Source organism: Lathamus discolor, chromosome Z (genome assembly GCF_037157495.1).
Source record: "Lathamus discolor isolate bLatDis1 chromosome Z, bLatDis1.hap1, whole genome shotgun sequence".
Lineage (NCBI taxonomy): Eukaryota > Metazoa > Chordata > Aves > Psittaciformes > Psittacidae > Lathamus > Lathamus discolor.
The window spans coordinates 97526506-97547223 of NC_088909.1; the positions used below are offsets into that span (position 1 = coordinate 97526506).

Consider the following 20718-nt stretch of genomic DNA (forward strand, 5'->3'; position numbering starts at 1 on the left):
GCAAGCCCTTAACACCCAACTCAAATTCCCATCATGGCTTGTTTTTAAAACATGAATCACTTGTTTCTTAAAATTACAGCTCAATCCATTCAGGCCCAATATCCTGTGACTACTTTATGGCCAATAGTGCTATTTGCTACAAGAACAGGCTTTCTGCTTGCCTGAGGCCATGTAGGGTTCTGCAATCCTCTACTGGCAGCATAGAGGACCACTTACCGTATATCCCGTAATGGTGCTCGCATGCTGCTTTGGCATCCTCCATTGCACGCTGAATGCTGTGCAGTTCAGTGAATCCAGCAGTATATCAAGAGGAGGCCCCAGCCTATCTGCTCAGAACAAAATAACAGTGTATGAGATGCCTTAAGATGTAAAACCACTCCTTTAGCCACCTGGCAGGTATGCCTTTGAAGAAGAATAGACCTGTGCTGTCCTCATTCCAAACTGTCAGCTGTAGCCCACTACTCAGATTTGACTTGGATGCACTTTTTCCCTCTTCACCTCTGCCTTCCAAAGCACTGGTAGGATACCTGGAGAGACAGGGCAAAGGAGGAGTCCCCCTCTTTCTGTGGCAAGCAGATGTTAACCAGCTCAGGACACCACACAAACACCTTCAGCCTCTCATCATCCTCTCCCCCAGGCTTCACGCATGACACCAACATCCTTGCATAAAGAAAGCCAAACCAAACTCAAAACATGCCTCCTCTTCAGCCCCTTTCTACTTTGGCACAGGCCAAGTGACCCCCTTCATGGCCCACTGAGGGGCTTCCTGATCACAACCAGCCTCTGCAACCTCAATTCCTTCTCAACAGCTATTGATGGAAAGGGCAACGATTTAAGTAAGAAGCAAGATCAACCTGATGTGAAGGACCCTTCAGTCCCCACCTGCCTCTCTTCAGATGCAGGTTACAGCAGTGGGATCTCATCATCATGCTTTCAGTGCTGCCACAATCAACCCATCTCTCACCAGCTACAGTGGGAGGAGGGCGTTTTCAATATGGTTGTACTTGTCCCACAGCACCTATCCATCTCCTTCTCTTCACATGGTACAGGTTGGTGTTTCAGTATGAAGGCTAGCACAATACTGAAAAAAAAATAAAAATAGCTGGAGATGAAGTAAACCCTGAGCTCCACATCTCTGGTAACAGGTTAGAAACTGCATTCTAACTGCAGTTGGAGAAAGAGCAGGCAGAGGAGCAATTCTGCTCTGTAACCTCAGCAAGATTTTTAACATAATTTCTCCAAAACACCATCATCAATGCTGTTGAAATCAAACACACCTAACAAATAACTGTAACAGAGAACTGATTCGGACACTGAAAAGATGCTGTAAACTCTCCAGGACCCAAAGACAGGGACATCCACATATCTATAGTACTTGCACAGTCTGTGGCACAGGTTCAGCATCCTACGATAGTCTCCCAAGAAGGGTTTGGAGTATAACACAGCTCACAAACCATGTCCGTAAGTCAGTATGGACATGTTTCAGTAAGGAAAGGAGTGCAGCCATAAGGATGAGAACCAAACTATGCCATACTACTTGCTCTCTCAACCTTCACTCATTTGCTTTATTAGCACAGACTTAGTCACATGGATCAAAGACCATGCATGATCAAAGATCACATTTTGGCAGGAGACTTGCCAAGCTGGTCGAGGCAGCTTTACAGTAGATTTGTTGGAGGAAGGGGGCACTGATCCATTCCAAGACTACCAGTCAGTTGCCTGTGCTTGTAATGAATCCTCAGGGTGATGCAGAGCTACTTCAGCCTCTCCAGCCAATGAGTAGGCTTAATTCAGAGCTTAGCTCAGATGCCTCTGTACAAACTCCTGTGGTATGGGGAATAAACAAGAGACCCCACTTAGAGTACTGTGTGCAATTTTGGTGTCCTCAACATAAAAAGGACATGGAACTGTTGGAACAAGTCCAGAGGAGGGCCACGAGGATGATCAGGGGATTGGAGCACCTCCCGTATGAAGACAGGCTGAGAAAGCTGGGGCTGTTCAGCCTGGAGAAGAGAAGGCTGTGTGGAGACCTCAGAGCAGCCTTCCAGTATCTGAAGGGGGCCTATAGGGATGCTGCAGAGGGACTCTTCATCAGGGACCGTAGCGATAGGGAATGGGTTCAAACTAAAACATGGGAATTTCAGGTTGGATATAAGGAGGAAGCTCTTTACTGTGAGGATTGTGAGGCACTGGAACAGGTTGCCCAAAGAAGCGGCAAATGCTCCAACCCTGGCAGTGTTCAAGGCCAGGCTGGACAGAGCCTTGGGCGATATCGTCTAGGGTGAGGCATCCCTGTCTGTGGCAGGGGGGTTGGAACTAGATGATCTTAAGGCCTTTTCCAACCCTAACTATTCTATGATTCTATGATTCCGTGATTCTATGATTCTATCCTTGCTTGGCCCTGGGGCTCTGAGCACAGCAGAGTACTACCTCTCGTGCTTACCTTCTGCCCTGCGCTCAGCAGTAGCTGAACCATACACCATCATGTACCACCTGCTACTGAAAGGAGAGGAAGGAAGAGAAGCCAGGGCTGGAGTATCACTGTCTAGTTAAAGAGCATTTCACATTCAGAAAACATCTTTCCGATCTTCACAACACCCAGTGAGCCGGATTAGTATTAGACCTGCATCAGTAGTAAAAGAAAAAGAATACTCCCTAACAATTCACTCTTAGCATGTTTGTGTTATCCTTGCTATTACTTTTTAGAGAGGCTCTATGAGACAAGTTTGCTGGGAGGCAGAGTTGCTCAAGTAAAAAATTTTAACCAGCAATAACAAATACTCATATAAGGCAGGCTTCAAATTGGTATTCTGAATGCACCAAAGGCCAATAAAATCATTTACAGAAAGTATTTGGTGAATAATTTGGAACAACAAATAAATTTGAAAATAAAAATGCAATCCATTTGCAGACTATCTGTAAACAGAGAGGCAACATCTGTTTAATAAGGAGCCACGCCATGAATTATTCACCCAGCCCTGCTAAACACTACTATCTCCAGTTTGCAGATGATGAAAAAGCACAGAGAGCCAAATACTGACCTCAGTTACACTGGCATATATAAATTGTCACTGGAGGAGTAAATACAAACTTAAGCCAGGGAAAATAAAAGAGCTAGAGAGATCCATATTTCTATATTGTTTAACTCTCTGTAGAAGTAAGGGAATTCCCCGAACAGAGCAAAGGCAGTGGTAGGAGGTGTGCCTTGGCACGAGATGTAACCAGCATCAGCACCTAGCACTGTCTCTGCAAGCAGCCCCAGATGATGCTCAGCATCACATGATGGTTTGTGGAGTGTGCAGGATCCAGTATCACCACACCGCTGCAACCTGCCCTCCCCATGACAAAACCATCCAATAAGTAGGCACGGGCACTCACCCTGCCAGGCACTGCACTGCCTCCTCGTTAAACCATGAGCCAAGAGGAAAAGGAAAACCTGAGGCAGCAGAGTTATTTCTTGGGAAGGATAGAGGGCAGAGAGGAGCATCTCACGCAGTGTGGTGGTCCCTACAGTCCTCTGCTGTCACCAATCCTGACCTTGTAGCTTGCCGATGTGCATCTGGGGATTCAGAGCTGCTTCTGGTTGCCAGAGTCCAGTTTTCACACAACCCAGCAGGAAGTAAAAGATGTCCATTTTTGGACTGCATTTTCCCTTCACAACCGTGACAAAGTGACTGTGTGATCTGACAGAAGCAATGTTTACACCACTGAGATGCAGAAGATGTCATGGCTTTGGAACAGTCACGTTGCAGCACAGTGTCAAAGCTGTCAGCTGATCACAACTGTTCCAATACATATCGCTGTTTGTGAACAAATTATTTTGGGATAAATGTGAGCTTGAGGTATTTAGCAAGATTTTACAGAACATCATGTATTAGGCACTCTAAAAATGGATATTAAAACTGGTCTAAACATTTACGTCTTTAAATCAAAGATGTTTATAATATAAAGACTAAAAATAGTTTTCAAGGGTAAAACTGCATGGATATTTGTAGTTCCTCCTACAATTCAGGTCAGAAATATCTCTTTTCAAAATTCAGCATGAAATTTCTGTTTATCTGATGCACAGTGCAAAACCACAATGGAGCCTGCTCCCCCCTGCAGCCTGCTGGATGGCAACTTGCAAACTACTATACCTACTACTTGTACACGCTCTGAAGATCTGCCTCAGTGATGATCCCACTGCAAATGTCTTCTGCAGTGAAGGAGAGTTCTGCATGGAGATTAGCTCTGTTCAAAAAGAACACGGAACCAGTCTATATAAAAATAAAATTGAACATACTTTGCACAAAGTCATTCTTCTTTCTGGCCCGTCAGGGACGGAAAGCCTGATATTGTCCAAAATGCTTTGATGAAACTGGTAATGGAAGCATGCAAAGAAGCCACTAATCAAGGAGAAGCACTTTCAACAAATAGTATGACTGTACATTGTAAAAGTATATGAAATACAGGAAGCTAATGAGGATTCAACTGTAGATAAACAATGTTGAGCTGACAATGTCATATTTACCTTTCTGCTTATAGTTGTTTTGTTTCTTGTTTACAGATCTGTTTGGTTTTATACTTCTAAAGATATGTAAAAACTGCTAAACCAGTGAAAAAGTCACCAAACAAGCTCTCCAGATGAGCTGAAGCATACATGAGCCCTTTCCCTAAAATGGAGTTAATTTTGGAATAATTAATATCATTTGAATTTTTGCTTCACAAAAGCCACTCAAATTAAAAATGTTAAAAAAACTTATCCTATTGATAAAAGTGTAATTTCCATTGCAGCTCCACTGCTACATAAAACAGCCTCTGCCCATGAAGTAAATACCCGTAGGCTACCATCGGGGTGGCCATAAGCAAAGTGCCTCCTGGGAACAGTCCCCAGCCTCAGCCAGTCAATTGTGTATCAGCATCTCAGGCTGCTCCTTGAACTGAATCTGCAAACAGCGACGTCACTTCCATGCCTACCCTTGTGATTTTAAGAAGAGTTAGCATGGGTACCCAATGAGAACACCATCCATTGCTTGAAGCCTTACCATGCTGGCCTCATGCAGCTAAGGAGCAACCGCTTCAGATTGATGCTTTTCTTCAGCCATTTCAAGAGAACACCTCATGCGCACACAGACAAGTTCCCCCATCCTTCCAGTCATAAAGTGACCCCAGAATCTTACTACAGTGATGGACAGCTATGATAAAAATTCAGCTTTAAAACAAATACATTTCTTATGTTCACAAGCTTCACATCTGAAGTGCTTTGGAGGAGTTGGATAAAGTTAATATCTCAGTTGGTAATATTACTTTAGAGAAAAATTCAAAATTTATTGAAATATTAAATTAGATTAAAATAATACTGACTGAAAATGGTATTTTTTTTAAATATTCATTAATTATCTGAAAATATTAGGGTTGGAAAATTTTCTTTTGTAATTTTAATTATATTTTGCATTTCACTTTCTTTTTCCTATTTAGATATTTACGTTGTTTCAAGGCATGCAGATAGTCACAGGTACTTACAGGTCCTGAAATAATACAAAAATAATTGTCTAATACAATTCACATGCAGTAATATGGCAATTTATTTAAGGGAAAATGGTTCATTTCATCTTTACTAGTTTATGGTTTGGAAAATTAAAAAATTTATTCAATGTATTCTGTACGACTACTAATGGTAGAGTATAGGCCAATGAAATGAGATAACCGTTATTCTACTTTTACATCCTGTGGGTAACAGCTAAGAGGTACTGACTGAAGGATTCCTTATTTTCCAGGTCAATGTGTCTCCTATTTCTATTCAGTGAAACCAGAGAAATTTGTTGACAAAATGCCAGCTGCCCACAATAAATCTGAAGAGAGACTTTTTACAAGGGCATGTATGGATAGATGGATAGGACAAGGAGTAATGTCTTTAAGCTGACAGAGGGGAGATTTAGATGAGACATTAGGAAGAAATTCTTTACTTCTGGTGGTGAGGCACTGGCACAGGTTGCCCAGAGAAGTTGTGAATGCTCCAGCCCTGGCAGCATTCACAGCCAGGCTGGATTGGCTTTGATCCATCTGGTCTAGTGGAAGGTGTCCTTGTCCATGGCAAGGAGTTGGAAATGGATGAGCTTTAAGGTTCCTTCCAACCCAGACACTTCCTATGAGTCTACAGAATCATAGAATCGCAGAATCATAGAATGACTCTATGAATATAAATAGCAACAAAAACCCATAGGAAAGAAAATCCAAATTAATTCTAAATTGAAGTTTTCAGAACAGAACTTTTTCCATAAATACCTTTTGATTCATTTCAAAAGTTATTTAATTCAGTCCATTAAGTCATAAGAAAAAAGTTTTATTGAAATAGCATTTTATCATTCAAAAACCTGTTTTCAAGAAAGAAAACCACTCCTAAAAGTGGAACAAAATAAATTGTGGCACATTCACTCTCTCACTGAAATACTGGTGAAATCATAATTTCTAACATAATAAATAGCAATAGGGTTTTCTCTTGTTTCCCTTCTTTTTACAGACTGACCGAGGTTACGCAAACCCTACAGTGGAATGAAGACAGCATGATGTTCCAGAAAAGGTCAGGAAACCCTAAATGAAACAAATGTGCCATCTTTTAGTCTCTTTGAAGTGTTTTCCAGCTCTCACTGCCCAGCAGCAGTGGGCAACAAAGCAAGAATCTCCCAGCCACACAAACTGCAAAGGATGATGACTTGAAACTGGAAAATCTCAGCCATTTTCTCCTGTTCTGCACCCTGAGTAGCAACAACAGCATGGAAAACATAAAAGAACGGAGAAAGCTTGACAGTTGCTGCTCTGAAGCAATCAACTATCACCTCTATTGCACTAGATTCTGATAAGAAGAAATCAACTGGATCACTTGCATGCTACCACTGTGAGCACTGGTGCAGAGCTGCAGGTAGTATAGCCCTATTGAGGCACCACAGTTTTGACCCAGACCATGGTGTACAAACTTTTGGTGACACTAACCTGAGCTCAGTTTACTGATTTAGAAATACTGTAATAAACACAATGGAAAAAATCCTCAACATTGTAGTAACAGCAGGCTAGCAGCCACGTGATTTTTTCTTGATGCAGTATATAGCATCTGTTATCTGCCCAGGTACATCTGAGGTGACAGTCATCGGGGTATTTATAGCCCAACGAAGAGGAATGAAGGAGGCAAATCTCAGAACTTAAGCTACAGTGCAGCACAGCGAATCCCATTAAAAACAAGCAAGCACAATGTCAGTGGCGACTTTACTGCAGCTTTTCCTGTGTTGCCATGACCCTGCAGACCACAGAAAAGGAGCGTAGAGGTGGGATGCCCTGTTCCACTCCCTGCGCTCCTCTCCGGAGCAAAGCTCTGCTTCCAGGAAAGCTCCGATGCCGCAGGGAGAATAAAGACAGCAGGGAAGCTCTGCACAGCACATAGGGGCTTCCAGGTGTGGGAAGGAGAAGCGAAAGTTGATTTTTTAAATTATTATTTTTAAGAGCTAGATACTGAAAAAAACCCTTCTATCTGTTCATGGTTATGCACTGGAACCTCTTTTGGGGAATTCCTGGCACTGAAGATTATTAAAAGCAGGGAACACCATTATTTCTGAGCAAAGGTCTAGCTTACACCTGTCCTGCCTTTGTCAAGAGCAACAGCCAGGGCAATCTCTCAATAACCCTTACAGGCTTGTGTTTTTAATGATTACTGAGCGGAGGCCAGTCTGACTAACACAAGCGCACACTTACATATGCTATATCTGCAGCTGAGGTAAGGTGGTGAGATACTTCTTGTAATGGAAGCACTTTCCACTTCCATCACAAATGCAGTATAGGGGCCCATAAAAAGCCCCACTAAGACATTCCACTTGCGTCATCTCAGCTGTATTCCTGGAAGCCTAATTCAAAATCTAGTGCTCTCACACATAAAACCAGGCTTGTGCTTCTGCTGTCGAAGTCCCAGTGCTGGGTGTTGGCTGTCCTCATTCCTGATGCCTCTGCAGAAGAAAATGGTAGCCATGTCGCTGTTCCTGGAGACGAGGCAGCACTGGGGATCACCTCTCCCTGCTCCAGCCTACAGGCTGCTTGGATGCAGAGCTCAACATCTTTCCTGTCCTGGGATTTCCTGGCTGGGCTGGGACCTGCCTTCTCCCTGAGGCTGTGTCTAGCAGCCAGTGGGCTGCTGCTAGCCCTGCCTGTTGCCAGAGCCCTGCGTGCCCTGCTGCTGCCTGCATCCTCAGCAGCTACTTCACCAGTTTTCAAATAACTGTCTCTGAGGTGTAACTTAGGTGTGGTGTTAGAAAGTAGCTGAGATCAAGCTATGGCATGATACCTTAATAATCGGTAGAATGGGCTAGATAAGAACCAGCATGCCAATAGCATCCCCTGGCATCTCCTCTGACCCCATCTGCCTCCATGGCTTTCTATACTTGGGACTACATTGGGAACAGCAATCAATTAAAAAGCCACTCAGCTGACAGGCACCGGTAGGTCTGCATATGTTGCCCAGGTGAGACAGACCCAGTAAGCCGCAGGGGAAACAGCACCCAAGGAACACTGTGTCATCCAGGCTGCAGCTTCATCCTACCACTGAGCAAATAGAACAGCCCACAGCCAGTGGCAAGGGCAAGGTGTCACACCTCTTTCTCTGCCACATCCCCACTCCTCCATCCCTCTTCCTTCAGGCACTTCCCTCCACCTTCCCCCACCCAGGGCTTCTCCCTCCTCTTTTGCACTGGTTTAGGTGTCATCTAAGAGATTCAACCCACTTTCACCAGGAAAAAATAAAATAAAATAAAAAGAGGCTGTTCTTTTTTCTCTTGTGGCCCATGCATCTGAGGTGCTATGAAGGACAAGTATCAGAGGAGCTCCAGAAAACATGGCACTCCAAACACTACTGGAAGCAGGAAATCATTAACAAAGTTGCCCCCTAAGTCTTAGGCATTGTTCATGAAAATGAACTCTATAAAGCAGGCTATTACTCTTCTGAAATGAAATGACAAAAATAAGGATAAAAGTCAGCCTGCTACATTTTCTGAGCATTTGTAACATAATACATAAAAGAATCACATATGAGACTTTGTGTTTATTATAAAAAAACAGCTTCATTACATAGATATAATATATAAATAAAAAGGCCAGACAAACTGTAGAAATGTCAAATAAATACCTTGAAAATTTATTTTTCCATCAATAAATATCAGTTAAAGGTGTATTTTTCATGTGTTCACTAGCCAAAGCTTATTATCTTCAATGGGAACCATGGTAAAATTGTTCATGCTACTTGAAAAATGTTCTTCAGGTGTCTTAATCTCTTTGCTTTATCTACTGCAAATTTCTCTCTCGCTGATACACAATACAAAACAGCTCTTGAAGAAATAGCTTATTTGTTATAAGAAACGAAATTCAAGGCGAGCTTCTGGAAAAGGGGTCAGATAGAAAAACCCACAATTATGGACACATACACACAAAGATTAAAGTATAAAGAGAACAAAGACAACCCTGTGACAAACAACAGATGTGGAGGGTGTGGATAAGACATACAGCATCTTGGGTTCCCACAATCCCTACAAGTCCTGAGGAATTGTTTTGAAGCTCATTCTTGGTGGACACAAATGATCTGGTCATGCCCTAGAAAGTACCACAAAAATAAAGGCGTGGGTTGGTTATCCCTGAGGTTTTGGCACATGCCTCATACATCTACACCAAATGGTAGCAACCTTTCACTGAACATCTCTGTACGGATTACTGCTAAAACAAACACATGCTTATCCATAGAAAGAGGAGCAGTTGGTTCAGCTGGTGTTTTCAGTGCATGACAGAACGAAGGACAGCTCGAAAGAAGCTAAACACAGGATCTCAAATAGACATTTTCAAGACATACTTACAACAGCCTGCAAAAACATAGAGAATGTGAGGCTGGAAGGCAACTCTGGAGATCATCTAGTCCAAAATCCTTCTCAGAGCAGGACCAACCATAGCAAATCGCTCAGGACTTTGCATAATGAGTTTTTAATATCTCCAAGGATGGAGACTCCACAACTCCTCTGAGCAAGTGCTCAGTCACCCTCACAATAAAAAAGTTTTTTCTAATGTTTAAATGGAATTTCCTGTTTTCAGTTTGTGTCCACTGCCTCCAGTCTTGCCACAGGGCACCACTGAGAAGAACCCAGCTCAATCTTCATTGCTTGCCCCATCAGATATTTATATACAACAAGAAGATACTCCCAAGCCTTTTAATCTCCAGGCTGAATGGTCCCTTTCTGTCCCTCTCCATACCAGAGATGCTCTAGTCCTTTAATCACCTTTGTGGTCCACTGTTGGACTCGCTCCAATGTGTCCCTGTCTTCTCTTCTACTGGGCCGCCCAGAGCTGGACCAAGTACTGCAGATTTGCCTCACCAGTGCTCAGCAGTGAGGAAGAGCCATGTCCCTTGACCTGCTGGCAACATTCCTAACACAGGGCAGAGTGCTGCTGAACTTTCTGTGGCAAGGGCATGAGGGCTGCTACAGCCCAGAAACCCTAACCTGACTGAAGAAACCAGTTCAATTGCAACTGTGATTTTATTAAAGGCTGCTGAAGGCCAGGTCAGGGAGGAAATCTGGCATCATCTCAAGGAGCAGAAAATTCTTATCCAACTCAGTTCCTCCATAACAAACAGAATAATTCCACTACCTTCTGCAGTCAGCAAGTCCCTCCATTCACCAGCAGTATCAGCAAAAACTACAAAGGAAATTCTTTGTCTCTACTAAGTGGCTGGAGTACACATGCTTTTTAAACCTGAATCCCTGCACTAATTTTGTGTGGTACATGGCTGTGTATCCACAGCCAGCAACAAGCAGTGGGATGTGAAAGCTGGGAGAATGACTGTGAGGGATGAAACTTTTGTTGTTCAAGAGACAATGAGACACAGAATATGTGTCAGCATGAAGACCAGATACATAAGGAAACAAACACAAATGGCCTAGACACAGTTGTGATGTCCGCAAAGCTAGCATCTAACATTCTTTAGCCCTCTCAAAGCATTCCCTGCTCCACTGGCACATCGGCTTCTGCAGCCTGCAGAGTATAACCCTTTGGCCTCAACCCTTGTCAATGCTGCCTCACCATGCAAGCTATGCCCTTCTCTTGGCATCAGCTGGTTCAAATGGTTTGTTCTTTTCTCCTTTCTGCCCATTTTAGGTGCTGTCCAGTTCTCTGTCCAGAAGTGACTGGAAGAACCCCTTATATTTTGCAGTTTTCTTCCTCCATCCTCTCTATGATCACTTTGCCCTATGGCCTCACAGAGGTTTGAATGGCTTGAACATTAACATTTCAGCCTACTAAGTCTTTTAGCACATATATAGAAAGAGTTGGAATTCTTGGCTGCATCATACCATAGCCCTGCCATTATGACAGCTCAATTAAGATGAGAACAGTAGCAACCTGCACTCAACAGGTCCATGTATGAACTGGAACATCATGAAATGGGAGTGGCAACTAACATTTGTCTCTGTGCATGGCTGGAGTACCAGCTGCAATGTCACCAACTCTGTAAATAGTTGTCTTCATATAAAGACTTCTTATTTTTAGAAACACGTTGCCTTCTCCTGTGATTATCTAGAAAGCACAATATGAAACAGAGCTCACATTCTATTCCAAGCAACAAATTCTGGCTTCTGCTATCTCTAATTAAACCACAAAAGTTTTGGTCCAAGGCACTTACTTTCCAAGATCTGCAGTTTGACAAGTTTTGTTCATGTGTTTTTTCCTTAAATGATCTTCTAGTTGAAATTTCTTATGCATGAAAGGATTCCGCTTGAGTGAAATTCTCTATAATCTTTGCCCTTAGGATTTTTTTAGAGGGTTTTTGAGCTCAGCAACACAAAGCCAGTCTTGGTTTTAAACTTTGTAAGTGCAATAATGCCTCTGACACATTAGAAGAATTGGAATGATTTCGGTATTTGAAAGCAGCCTGCTGAACATTCACAAGATGCTCATTTCCCTCGTTTTAGAAAGACAGTTCAAATTGAAAGTTCCAAATATACACAGGTGTTATTTGACTGTACCATCATTTTCGCAGGTGCCAGCAATTTTAAATTACTTTAAAAACCAAAAGAAGTGTTAAGAATAATCTGGCCTGGGACTCTTCCAGCCTGAGAGATCTTTCTGTATGAGTTACACCAGTGTGAGTATCCTCTGAAGACACAGAGAAACTCAGAACCGCTTGGTGTCGGCTTCTTATGAGAATTGCTGTTAATGTGACTGCTATCTGCACTGTTATTTAAAAAGTGTTTATTAACTATAAAGCTAACATATATAAGTGGAAAAGCACCCTATCACCATTTGGTGGTATACCCAGAAAACCAGGTGCAGAATATGTTAGCACCAGCATGTGGTTTACCTCTTCTACTTTCAAAAATTATCCAGAATAACTTTCAGCAATGCTCAAATAATAGATATTTTCAAGAAAACAAAGACAGTGAATTTTGACTGTCTAAGTACATGGCAGCAAGTCACTAATTTGGTTTCTCTCACAGCCCCATAGATGTACTTTTCCTTTTGAATAAAAGGCTCCCTAGGTCAATATTGTGTGAATTCCTCTTTCATTGGAGGCCAGTATCCCAAAGAGTCTTCTTCATGAGTTATTCTTACTCCTGCTCTCAGCAGAAGTACTGGTATGAACTACTTGTATTTCACGCTACAGACCACTCACTTGCAGAGTTTATGGATCATCACACACTGTATCATTACCTAGATTTGAGTTAGTTACCTGCTTGTGATGGAGCTTTCCCCCTAAGCCTCCAATTTTCAGTGGCTTAAGCCCTTCTGAAGCAGTTACTTTCAAAGATGAATTTGGCTGTGCTTGTTCCCACCTTAGTAACTCTGAAAAGTCTAAAAAAATAATGTTAATCTTTTGCTGTGGTCTGGATGTTCCCGTTATATATATTACAAATAACTAATTTAGTCTTCACATGTAAGCATCTTCATTAAAGTAAAAAAAAAAGTAAAATCTTGCCTGTTCTTACCCGAAAGTATTTCTTTTTCATTGGAATTAACTATGAAGAACAGGTTTTATGTTTTGTTTGGTTTGTGTTTGTTGGGTTTATTTTTTTCAGACAGATCATTTGTTTGCATAGGAAACTATGAGGAAGTTTTATTCAACATCACATAGCTAATACAGACCCCATGTGTACCTGTGGTTTGGGAAGTCTTCTGTTACATGCTCACAAAACACCATTGCACATTCCCTTATAAATATTGCACCAAATGGTACACTCTTTTATATGTGAACTAATAAAATCTGCAAAGACTTTTTCATGGTAATTTACTCAGATTACAGGCATCTTTGATATATTTTAATAACCTTTCACTTCATTGTATCAGAAAAGCTGTGAAAAGGTCCTATCAGTCCTGCTTTGAGTCTCCATCATGAAGCAACAATATTAGTCATCCTTTATTTATTATTATGTTCAGTAGGACCACATTAAAGGGATATAAGTAGAACCTGGCATAAGGTTGAGTCCCAACACAGCGTGATCTGAGGAATGATAAGATCCCAAGTATGCTTTCAGCTGACTGATGAGTTTGTCGGGCACTGAAGAGATGCTATCCACTGAAATTTTATGTGTTATGACAGCAGAGTACTCTCCTGCTCATTAGGATGTCTTTTGGGTGACAGACACTACAAATCCCTACCAATAAGTCTAAGAAGGTGAATCTGATCTTTGGGTGTGCTCACTCCTAACAAACTGTACACAGGACACAGTGCTGTGCCGTGTCTAGTCCAGTGCCCCTGTGTATCTACCAGAGAAGATACAAGGGGTGATCTAAGACATGGAAGTATTCACTCACCTGTTATTACCAAAGTAATGCCTAGTAGTTTTGGCTAAAATAGGGATACACCTGTTCTGAGCACCCTAAAGAAGTCCTGTTACTGTCTAACATGTCTTGATTGGAAAAGGATAAAAGCACAAAACCATTGTAACCCCACTTCAAAAACTGAAAATCTGGCCTGTGAAGGACTGGTAAACCCTCAAAGCAAATCTGTGACAGTCTCAGAACAAAAAGATTTCCAAAGGCCCACTCTAGTGCCTGAACTCCAAAACAATCTTTCATCTCCAAACCATCTATGGGATCCCCTGTATCTGGTATAGACATATTTCCACCAATATTTAAAAATGCCTTGGCTAATTTTACCTTTCTGAACACTGGTGGAAGTCTCTTTAGTAGTTTTAGAGGTCGCATTGGCAAATGGTGCTCAAGCAAAACATTTACCAAGAGTTTCTTTTTACAGAAGAAGATAGCAATTTCAGGATAGAAAGCAATAAATTTTGGTAAAAGTAAGACTAACTAAAGTCAGAAAACATGCTACAAAATGAGTGATTAACAATGTCATGCTAAGTAACATGCTCAAGTGAAGTAATTCAGTGCATTCTCATTGCTGCCCCGGAGGGCATTAAGGAAATGCTCATTCCTGAATAAGGTTGCGATGGGATTGATGACAGCTAGCAGGATTTACCAAAGTACAGATCCCAGAGGTACTAGAGCAGGTCCAATCAAAATGAAAATGTCACAGAGTGTTGTGACACAACTTACACCCAAATGCAATAAACAGCAAATACATATATTATCTGTGCTTGATTGATTTTACTGTCATTGGAGACATAAGAACAGTGTAGACTGATAGTCCCCGCTTTGGCATATGTCTGAAACAATACAAGAATGATATTATTCTTCCCGCTTATAAATTATTCACATCTTTTTTATTAGTTTTAGCTCACAGATGTGCACTGTCTCTGCCAGCTCTGCTGCCCTGGCATTAGGAATCATTCAGATCCAGACTCATTCCTTTCCTCAGACACCTCACATTCAGCAGCAGATCAACCTCACCCCTGCAAGCTTTCCATGTGGTGTTTATCATGACAGTGAATTACAACTCATTCTACTGTTGCTCAGAAAAAAAAGTAATTTTTAATAACTCAAGAAAGCACCTTCTTTCCCAAAGTACATTTTCCATATCTGTAGACCTGATTTTCAAGGTATTTTGATACCTAAATAGGACTAGACTTTCAAAAGTGTTCCATATCCAGCAGCTCTTACTACATAGATAGATTTTCTAAAGAATTTAAGTATCACAGTGCCAAGTTCTTTGGAAAAAAAAGTCATTTACTGTAGTACTGACCAGGGATATGGGACCTTTCAAAAATCTGGCCCTGATATTGAGTGCTACACTCTTGTAAAGTCTTCAGACTCTAACCAGTTTGATTCCTTCAGCATTTACACACAAAGCCAGTGATGTCTACTGTTACAGACATCTGGGAAACAAATACAATACAACCCAATTCTTATTTATATTAGTTGGCAAGCATAATAATAATAATAATAAAGGTTTCCTAGGCATCAGGTACGAATATTTTATTTTCTCTGTGCAGACGAAGTCAACAGTTTTAATATTCTACAGGGCACTGGAACTTGACACTGTTACTAAGAAAGTAACAGTGCAATATCATGCAACAAGTTCATGCCATGAACATACATGGGAAATTAACTAAGTGGTCGGATCTTTGCCCTGTAATTCTCTAAAATCACAGAACCATTAAAATCCAATTATTATTATGTTTATATTAGTAGCAGTATTACACACTGGGGGCTCGGTTTAGACTTTCCAGCCTTCAATCAACTGACTGAAACTTGAAGAAGCAGCAGTGAAAACCTGCATCTTTGCAGAAGGCTAACACAAGAAAATAATGTGAAAGCAGCAGAATGAGTGCCAGCTTCTGAGAGTACAAGATTTAGAGAATCCCAGCCTAATCTGTTCCCAACTACGCTATTCACCACACGGTGTCTAGGGATTTGTTTTAAGCCCTTCCCAAAATGTCTGTCATCCCATTTCCTTGTTGCCAGCAAATGTATCATGTAACTGTAAATAAATGTTCAAATGAGTTTAGCAGTCATCAGGATGTTTCAAATTTGAGCACGACAGCTTTTCCCCCTGAAGTTTAATTTAAGAAGCTGCATTTGTGGCCATTTAGCCCTGTATTTTATTTTTCACTTTGCAAACAGCTTTCCTGCTCTACTTATTTCTTAGGATTGCAAAATTGATCTTCGTAAGCTGAGCCCTGAACAAAAAAAGTTGGAAAAACAAAGATGCATTTGACTATCTTTTTTTTCTTTTGACCAACAGGACCTCCCAGTCAGATTCTGGTATCGAAGATGAACTGTTTTTATCACTTATCACTTCTTTCTTGATATAACCTCTTGTTTTCACCTTAGTTACAATTCCTGTACAAGTCTCAATTCTATTGCTATTAAAAGGGCAAATTGGGGGGGGGGGGAGGCGGGGGGGGGGGGAGGCGGAGGGGGGGGAGGGGGAAATCTTAAAGAACTTTTAATTATGTTATTTCTTCTTAACCCATTCCTTTTACATGTGTGAGTAAATAATAGTTTATTTTAACTGCCCAGCATGTGATACCCTGCAGAACAAGGTAGACTACCTTGTCTGTATGAGTTATCTGGAACTATACCTGTTCTCAGTGTTTTGACAGCAACATTTTACAGTAGGGACCCAGTCATGAGATTCTCAGAAGCCCACATACCAAGAGCCCTTGGCACAATGCAGATGGATTTCAAATCATAGGTGGCTGCACACAAACTGTCTGGGAAACTTCCCTCTTCAAAGCCTGGTGCAAGTGGATTTTCAACTGTTTGCACAGACTCTGAAAAAATTGTTCCCATGTAAATCTTATATAGCAAAAGTAGAAAAAGAACAATTGAATAAGTCAGTGAACCTGAAAAGTCAGTTATTAAAAAAAAAAAAAAAAAAAACATAAACCATGTAGCTAATAAAAGTAAGGCAAACACAATATTAGTGTATTAATGCATCTCCTTCACAATACTACAAAAAAACTTGTTTCCAAGCTTTAAACTGTTTTAATTTAATGCATGGGAATACATTTCATCTAGATCTGACATTCTGCTCTGTTTAGGGGAAAAAAGTATACCAGTATGTAGAGGAATACTTATAAATACCTACTCATTTCCATCCCAAACTTCACATATATAGTATTTTAACATAAACTACAGATTGTCTCATTCACAACTACAGTCTACCTAATTTCCTCAAGTACTTAATGGTAGCTATTATGACAACCAAGGATCACGGAACCAGATCCTTAAGAGACAAGGTCAGACCAGTAAAATTAGCCATCTGTCCAGTAAGGGCTTTAAGCTCAGGCTGTATTTAAGTATTAAGTTTCCAACTGTACAGGCATTTATTGTTTATTTTTTTCTCATAAGATCAAAAGAATGCACAATAGTGATTCTAAAAAGCAGCAATACAAATTTTGTATCACTGTGAAATATTTACAAAATGGGTCTGAAGCTGCAAACACTTAGTGAGCTGAGGCAGAATTTACTAAACTTGTTGTATGTTTTCCATTGATCTGATCACAGTGAAATCAGAGGTAAAGTCTCCAGGATTGTCCCAGTGTCTGGGACAGTCTTGGGCATCACTATTTCCTTTTAGAACCACAAGTTTTCGAGTATGCAGAATGCCAAACTTCACCACACACTGTGCCCCATCTCACTGTTTATATTTTACCTTACTGCTTCACACACTGAAGATTGCAGAGGCTGTAAAAGCTGCTCCGAGTCCAGATTTTTAACTTTCAACCACTAAGGACCACATACTACCACCCCGATCAAGGCGCAAAACCCTGTGACAGCCGCGGGAACTCTCCCACAGGTCACAGGTATCACTCAGCCAGAAGCAGAACTTGGACCACCCCACATCATGCCTGGTACACAATAAGTACTTTTTTTTTTCTTATTAAAGTATTGCTTCCCTAGCCATTTTTCTTTCACATTTACTACTCCGTGCATTGCATTACTGACTACCACACACATAAACGTCATAGCAAAAGCACATCCCTGACTACAAGAAACCTCTGACCGACACAGAGGTACACCTGGCTCCTAACTCAGCTCACGGAGCACCTGAAGCATGGGCTTCAAGGAAAAAAAAAAAAAAAAAACGGGTAAAAATTTTGCCAATCCCTTCCGCAACATCGGCAGTCGGGTCCTGGTCTGTAACTTAGGTGAACGGACCGGCATGGGTGTTAAATGCCGGAGAAAATGGACAGTCCGCTGGTTCTGCAACTTCACCGCTTTCAGGGGCACAACCCCTGCCCCTGCCTGGGCATCCTCTCCCAGCCCGGGTGGAGGGGACAAAGCAGGGGCTGCAGGAAGGGCAGCGAGTGGCGCTCGCCCCGCCGGCCGGACCCGCTGCGGACTGGGTGCTCCCGGAGCTCAGGGGCGAGTTCATCTCACATACGACGGGATCCACCGCTGCCCGCCGCGGAGCCCCGGCGGCGGGCCCTCAAGTCCGCGGCGACGCCAGTTTTAAAGGGACGCGAAAGTTCGCTGTGTGCAAACGCGTTGCAGGAAGAGGGCATCCCCCACCCTGCACCGCCAGCCGCCCTACCTTGCCGGCGGGGGATGCTCCTCCGCGGCACGGCCGCGGACCCGAGGCACGAAGCCAGGAGCAGCAGAGAGGCGAGGCAGCGGCAGCTGTAGCGGTGGCGGCAGCGGCCCGGCACCTCCATGTGCGCCGCGTGGTCCCGCCGGCGCCCGAGCTGGGAGCTGGGGCCGGCGCGGAGCGGAGTGGAGCTGCGGAGCTTGCACCGGCGCCGGGCAGGGTCGGGGAGGGAAGGAAGCGAAAAGGAGGGAAGGGAGGGAAGAGAAGGGCGGAGGAGGCTGGGTCCGGCCCTTTGATGGGATTACCGCCTCGGCGGCGCTGGGCACAGATAGGCACCTCCCCCCAGGGCGCCGCGGCCCCAGCCCTGCGCTGACTGCGTGCCGGAGCGGCCCCGGCCCGCTGAGCCCGGTGCCGATGGTGCTCCCTCGTCAGGCCGGCCTTGCCCGCGGGGAGGGCAGCTGGGACCCCCTAGCACCGCGCGGCGGGGTGTCACCCCTTCCTCAGCAGTGACACCCTGCCCATTCCTGCCCGCTCCCCGCCCAGGGGCTGGCCGCGGCTCCCTCCCGTCCTGCGGGACCCCAGCCGGCTGATCCGTTCCCCAGGACGTGGGCATTGACGCTGGGATTCACAGTTTCTTCCTTTTTTTCCCCTGGCTTCCTGAAACGGACGGGGCTGAAGTGAAGACAAGTACTGGGGCAAAGGAGAAGCTGGGGAGAGGATTTTTTGAGGAAGTTGTTGCTGAGTTAAGAGGATAAATTAAGTCTAATCCCCCCATATGGAGGCTGAGACCTATCCAGCCACTCAGACTAATATAGAAACCCCTGTGGAGATTAGAGGTGATGGGGAGGGCTAGGGGAGGAAGACGGGGAAGCTGCAAAGCTTGAGGATCTCATGAAAAACCAAGAAAAGATGAGCAACAAGGAGCCCAAAGCGTCCCTTCAGAGCAATATAGCATTGATGGGAAGGCCAAATCTCTTTGGTTCAGTGTCTTATCTTTGGAGTTTAACAGACACAGGAGGGTTCAAGAAACTTTGTATTAGGCAGATGTGGGATTATCTGCCCTCTGCTTTAGGTCTCACTCTAATCTTGGTTAGTTGGAGATAAATTTAAATCCTGAAATACCAGAGTTGTTATGTCTTGAGTGTTTGTGTGGGCTTTGTTTTGGCAATGAGCTTCATTTGTTTGTTTGGTTGGTTGTTCACTTTGATAACGTTGAGTGGGTTTGATGTCCCTATAAATTGTGTTTATGCAGCCCCTTTTTGAATCTTTAGAGCACTGATACTCTGTTCAATGAGTTCCAGGCTGTAATTTTATGATGGTTGGGGGGGGGGGGGGGAGGGGAAGAAAAAACAGAAGGAGATCAGAAGAAAAGCTGTTTCACTCTGGGAACAATGCTGAGACAGTAAAATAAGGAAAGCTGTACCATTTATGGGTACAAGAGGAGACAAGGGAATGGTAATAAAGTCCAAGGGAGTTAGAGGCTATATTCCGTACAAGCTCTGCAAGTACCTCAGGAAGAAGCTGGAGAGGGAAATCAGATTCCTCACAAGCAGATGGTGGAGAAGACAGCCCTTGTGTTCCTCGGGGACACAGCAAGGAGACGGAAACCTGGTCTCTTCAGAAAGGGCAGCATGTGAATTTTAGAGTGATCCCCACCAGCAGAGCATGCTCGAGGCTGCAGGAGCTAGAGATGAGGAGCAGTTCTGTTAGCGTACTTGGGATGCCAGTGGTGTCTGTCACACCCTTATCAGCCTGCCTTTGAAGAGCTGGAGGAATGGTAATGCATGTGGGAGAAGTGCAGGACCCGTGACAGGAATTCCTGGTGGGGTCAGGGACTGCGGTGCCGTGTGAAACTGCAATTCATAAGGCACTGAATGAACTCTGGACTTCACATTTGCCCACAGGACACACAGGACTGCTCATTCATCTGTAAAAGATGGCAGAAAGATGGTTGCCAATGGTTGAGAAAAGCTCCAAACAGTTCAGTTGTTATTTGTACATTGTACTGTCATGCACCTTGCTCACCAGTGGTTGTATACACCTGTTGGTAAGGACTGAGGCACAATCTTTTGGAAGTCCCTAAATCTAGTGGTGGTGGAGGCAGTTTTCCATCCTTATCTGCTGAACCCACTCTACTCGGGATGATGCTAAGCAATGAATTTGGGTACACTAGACTTGTGCTTAGGTCAAATATTCCATCCTTTCTCCCATACTGTAGCTATGGGAGGGAATCAGGCTCCAGTCCACAAGGTTTCTTACTCTGGGAAGCAAAGGGATGTAACACAGAG

General features: G+C 43.2%; 1 protein-coding gene across 2 annotated transcripts in view; it reads right to left on the reverse strand.

Moving 5' to 3' along the window:
- The window catches only part of EGFLAM (EGF like, fibronectin type III and laminin G domains), an 83483-nt gene extending 64591 nt beyond the window's left edge, over positions 1 to 18892 (reverse strand). For both annotated transcript variants that reach the window (XM_065662811.1, XM_065662810.1), the window contains exons 1-2: positions 18437 to 18892; positions 217 to 326 (exon numbers count right to left, since the gene is read on the reverse strand). In XM_065662811.1, coding sequence (XP_065518883.1) covers positions 217 to 326; positions 18437 to 18557 — 231 coding nt within the window. In that variant the 5' untranslated portion in view covers positions 18558 to 18892. The remainder of the gene's footprint in view (positions 1 to 216; positions 327 to 18436) is intronic.
- Between the last annotated feature and the right edge of the window lie 1826 nt (positions 18893 to 20718).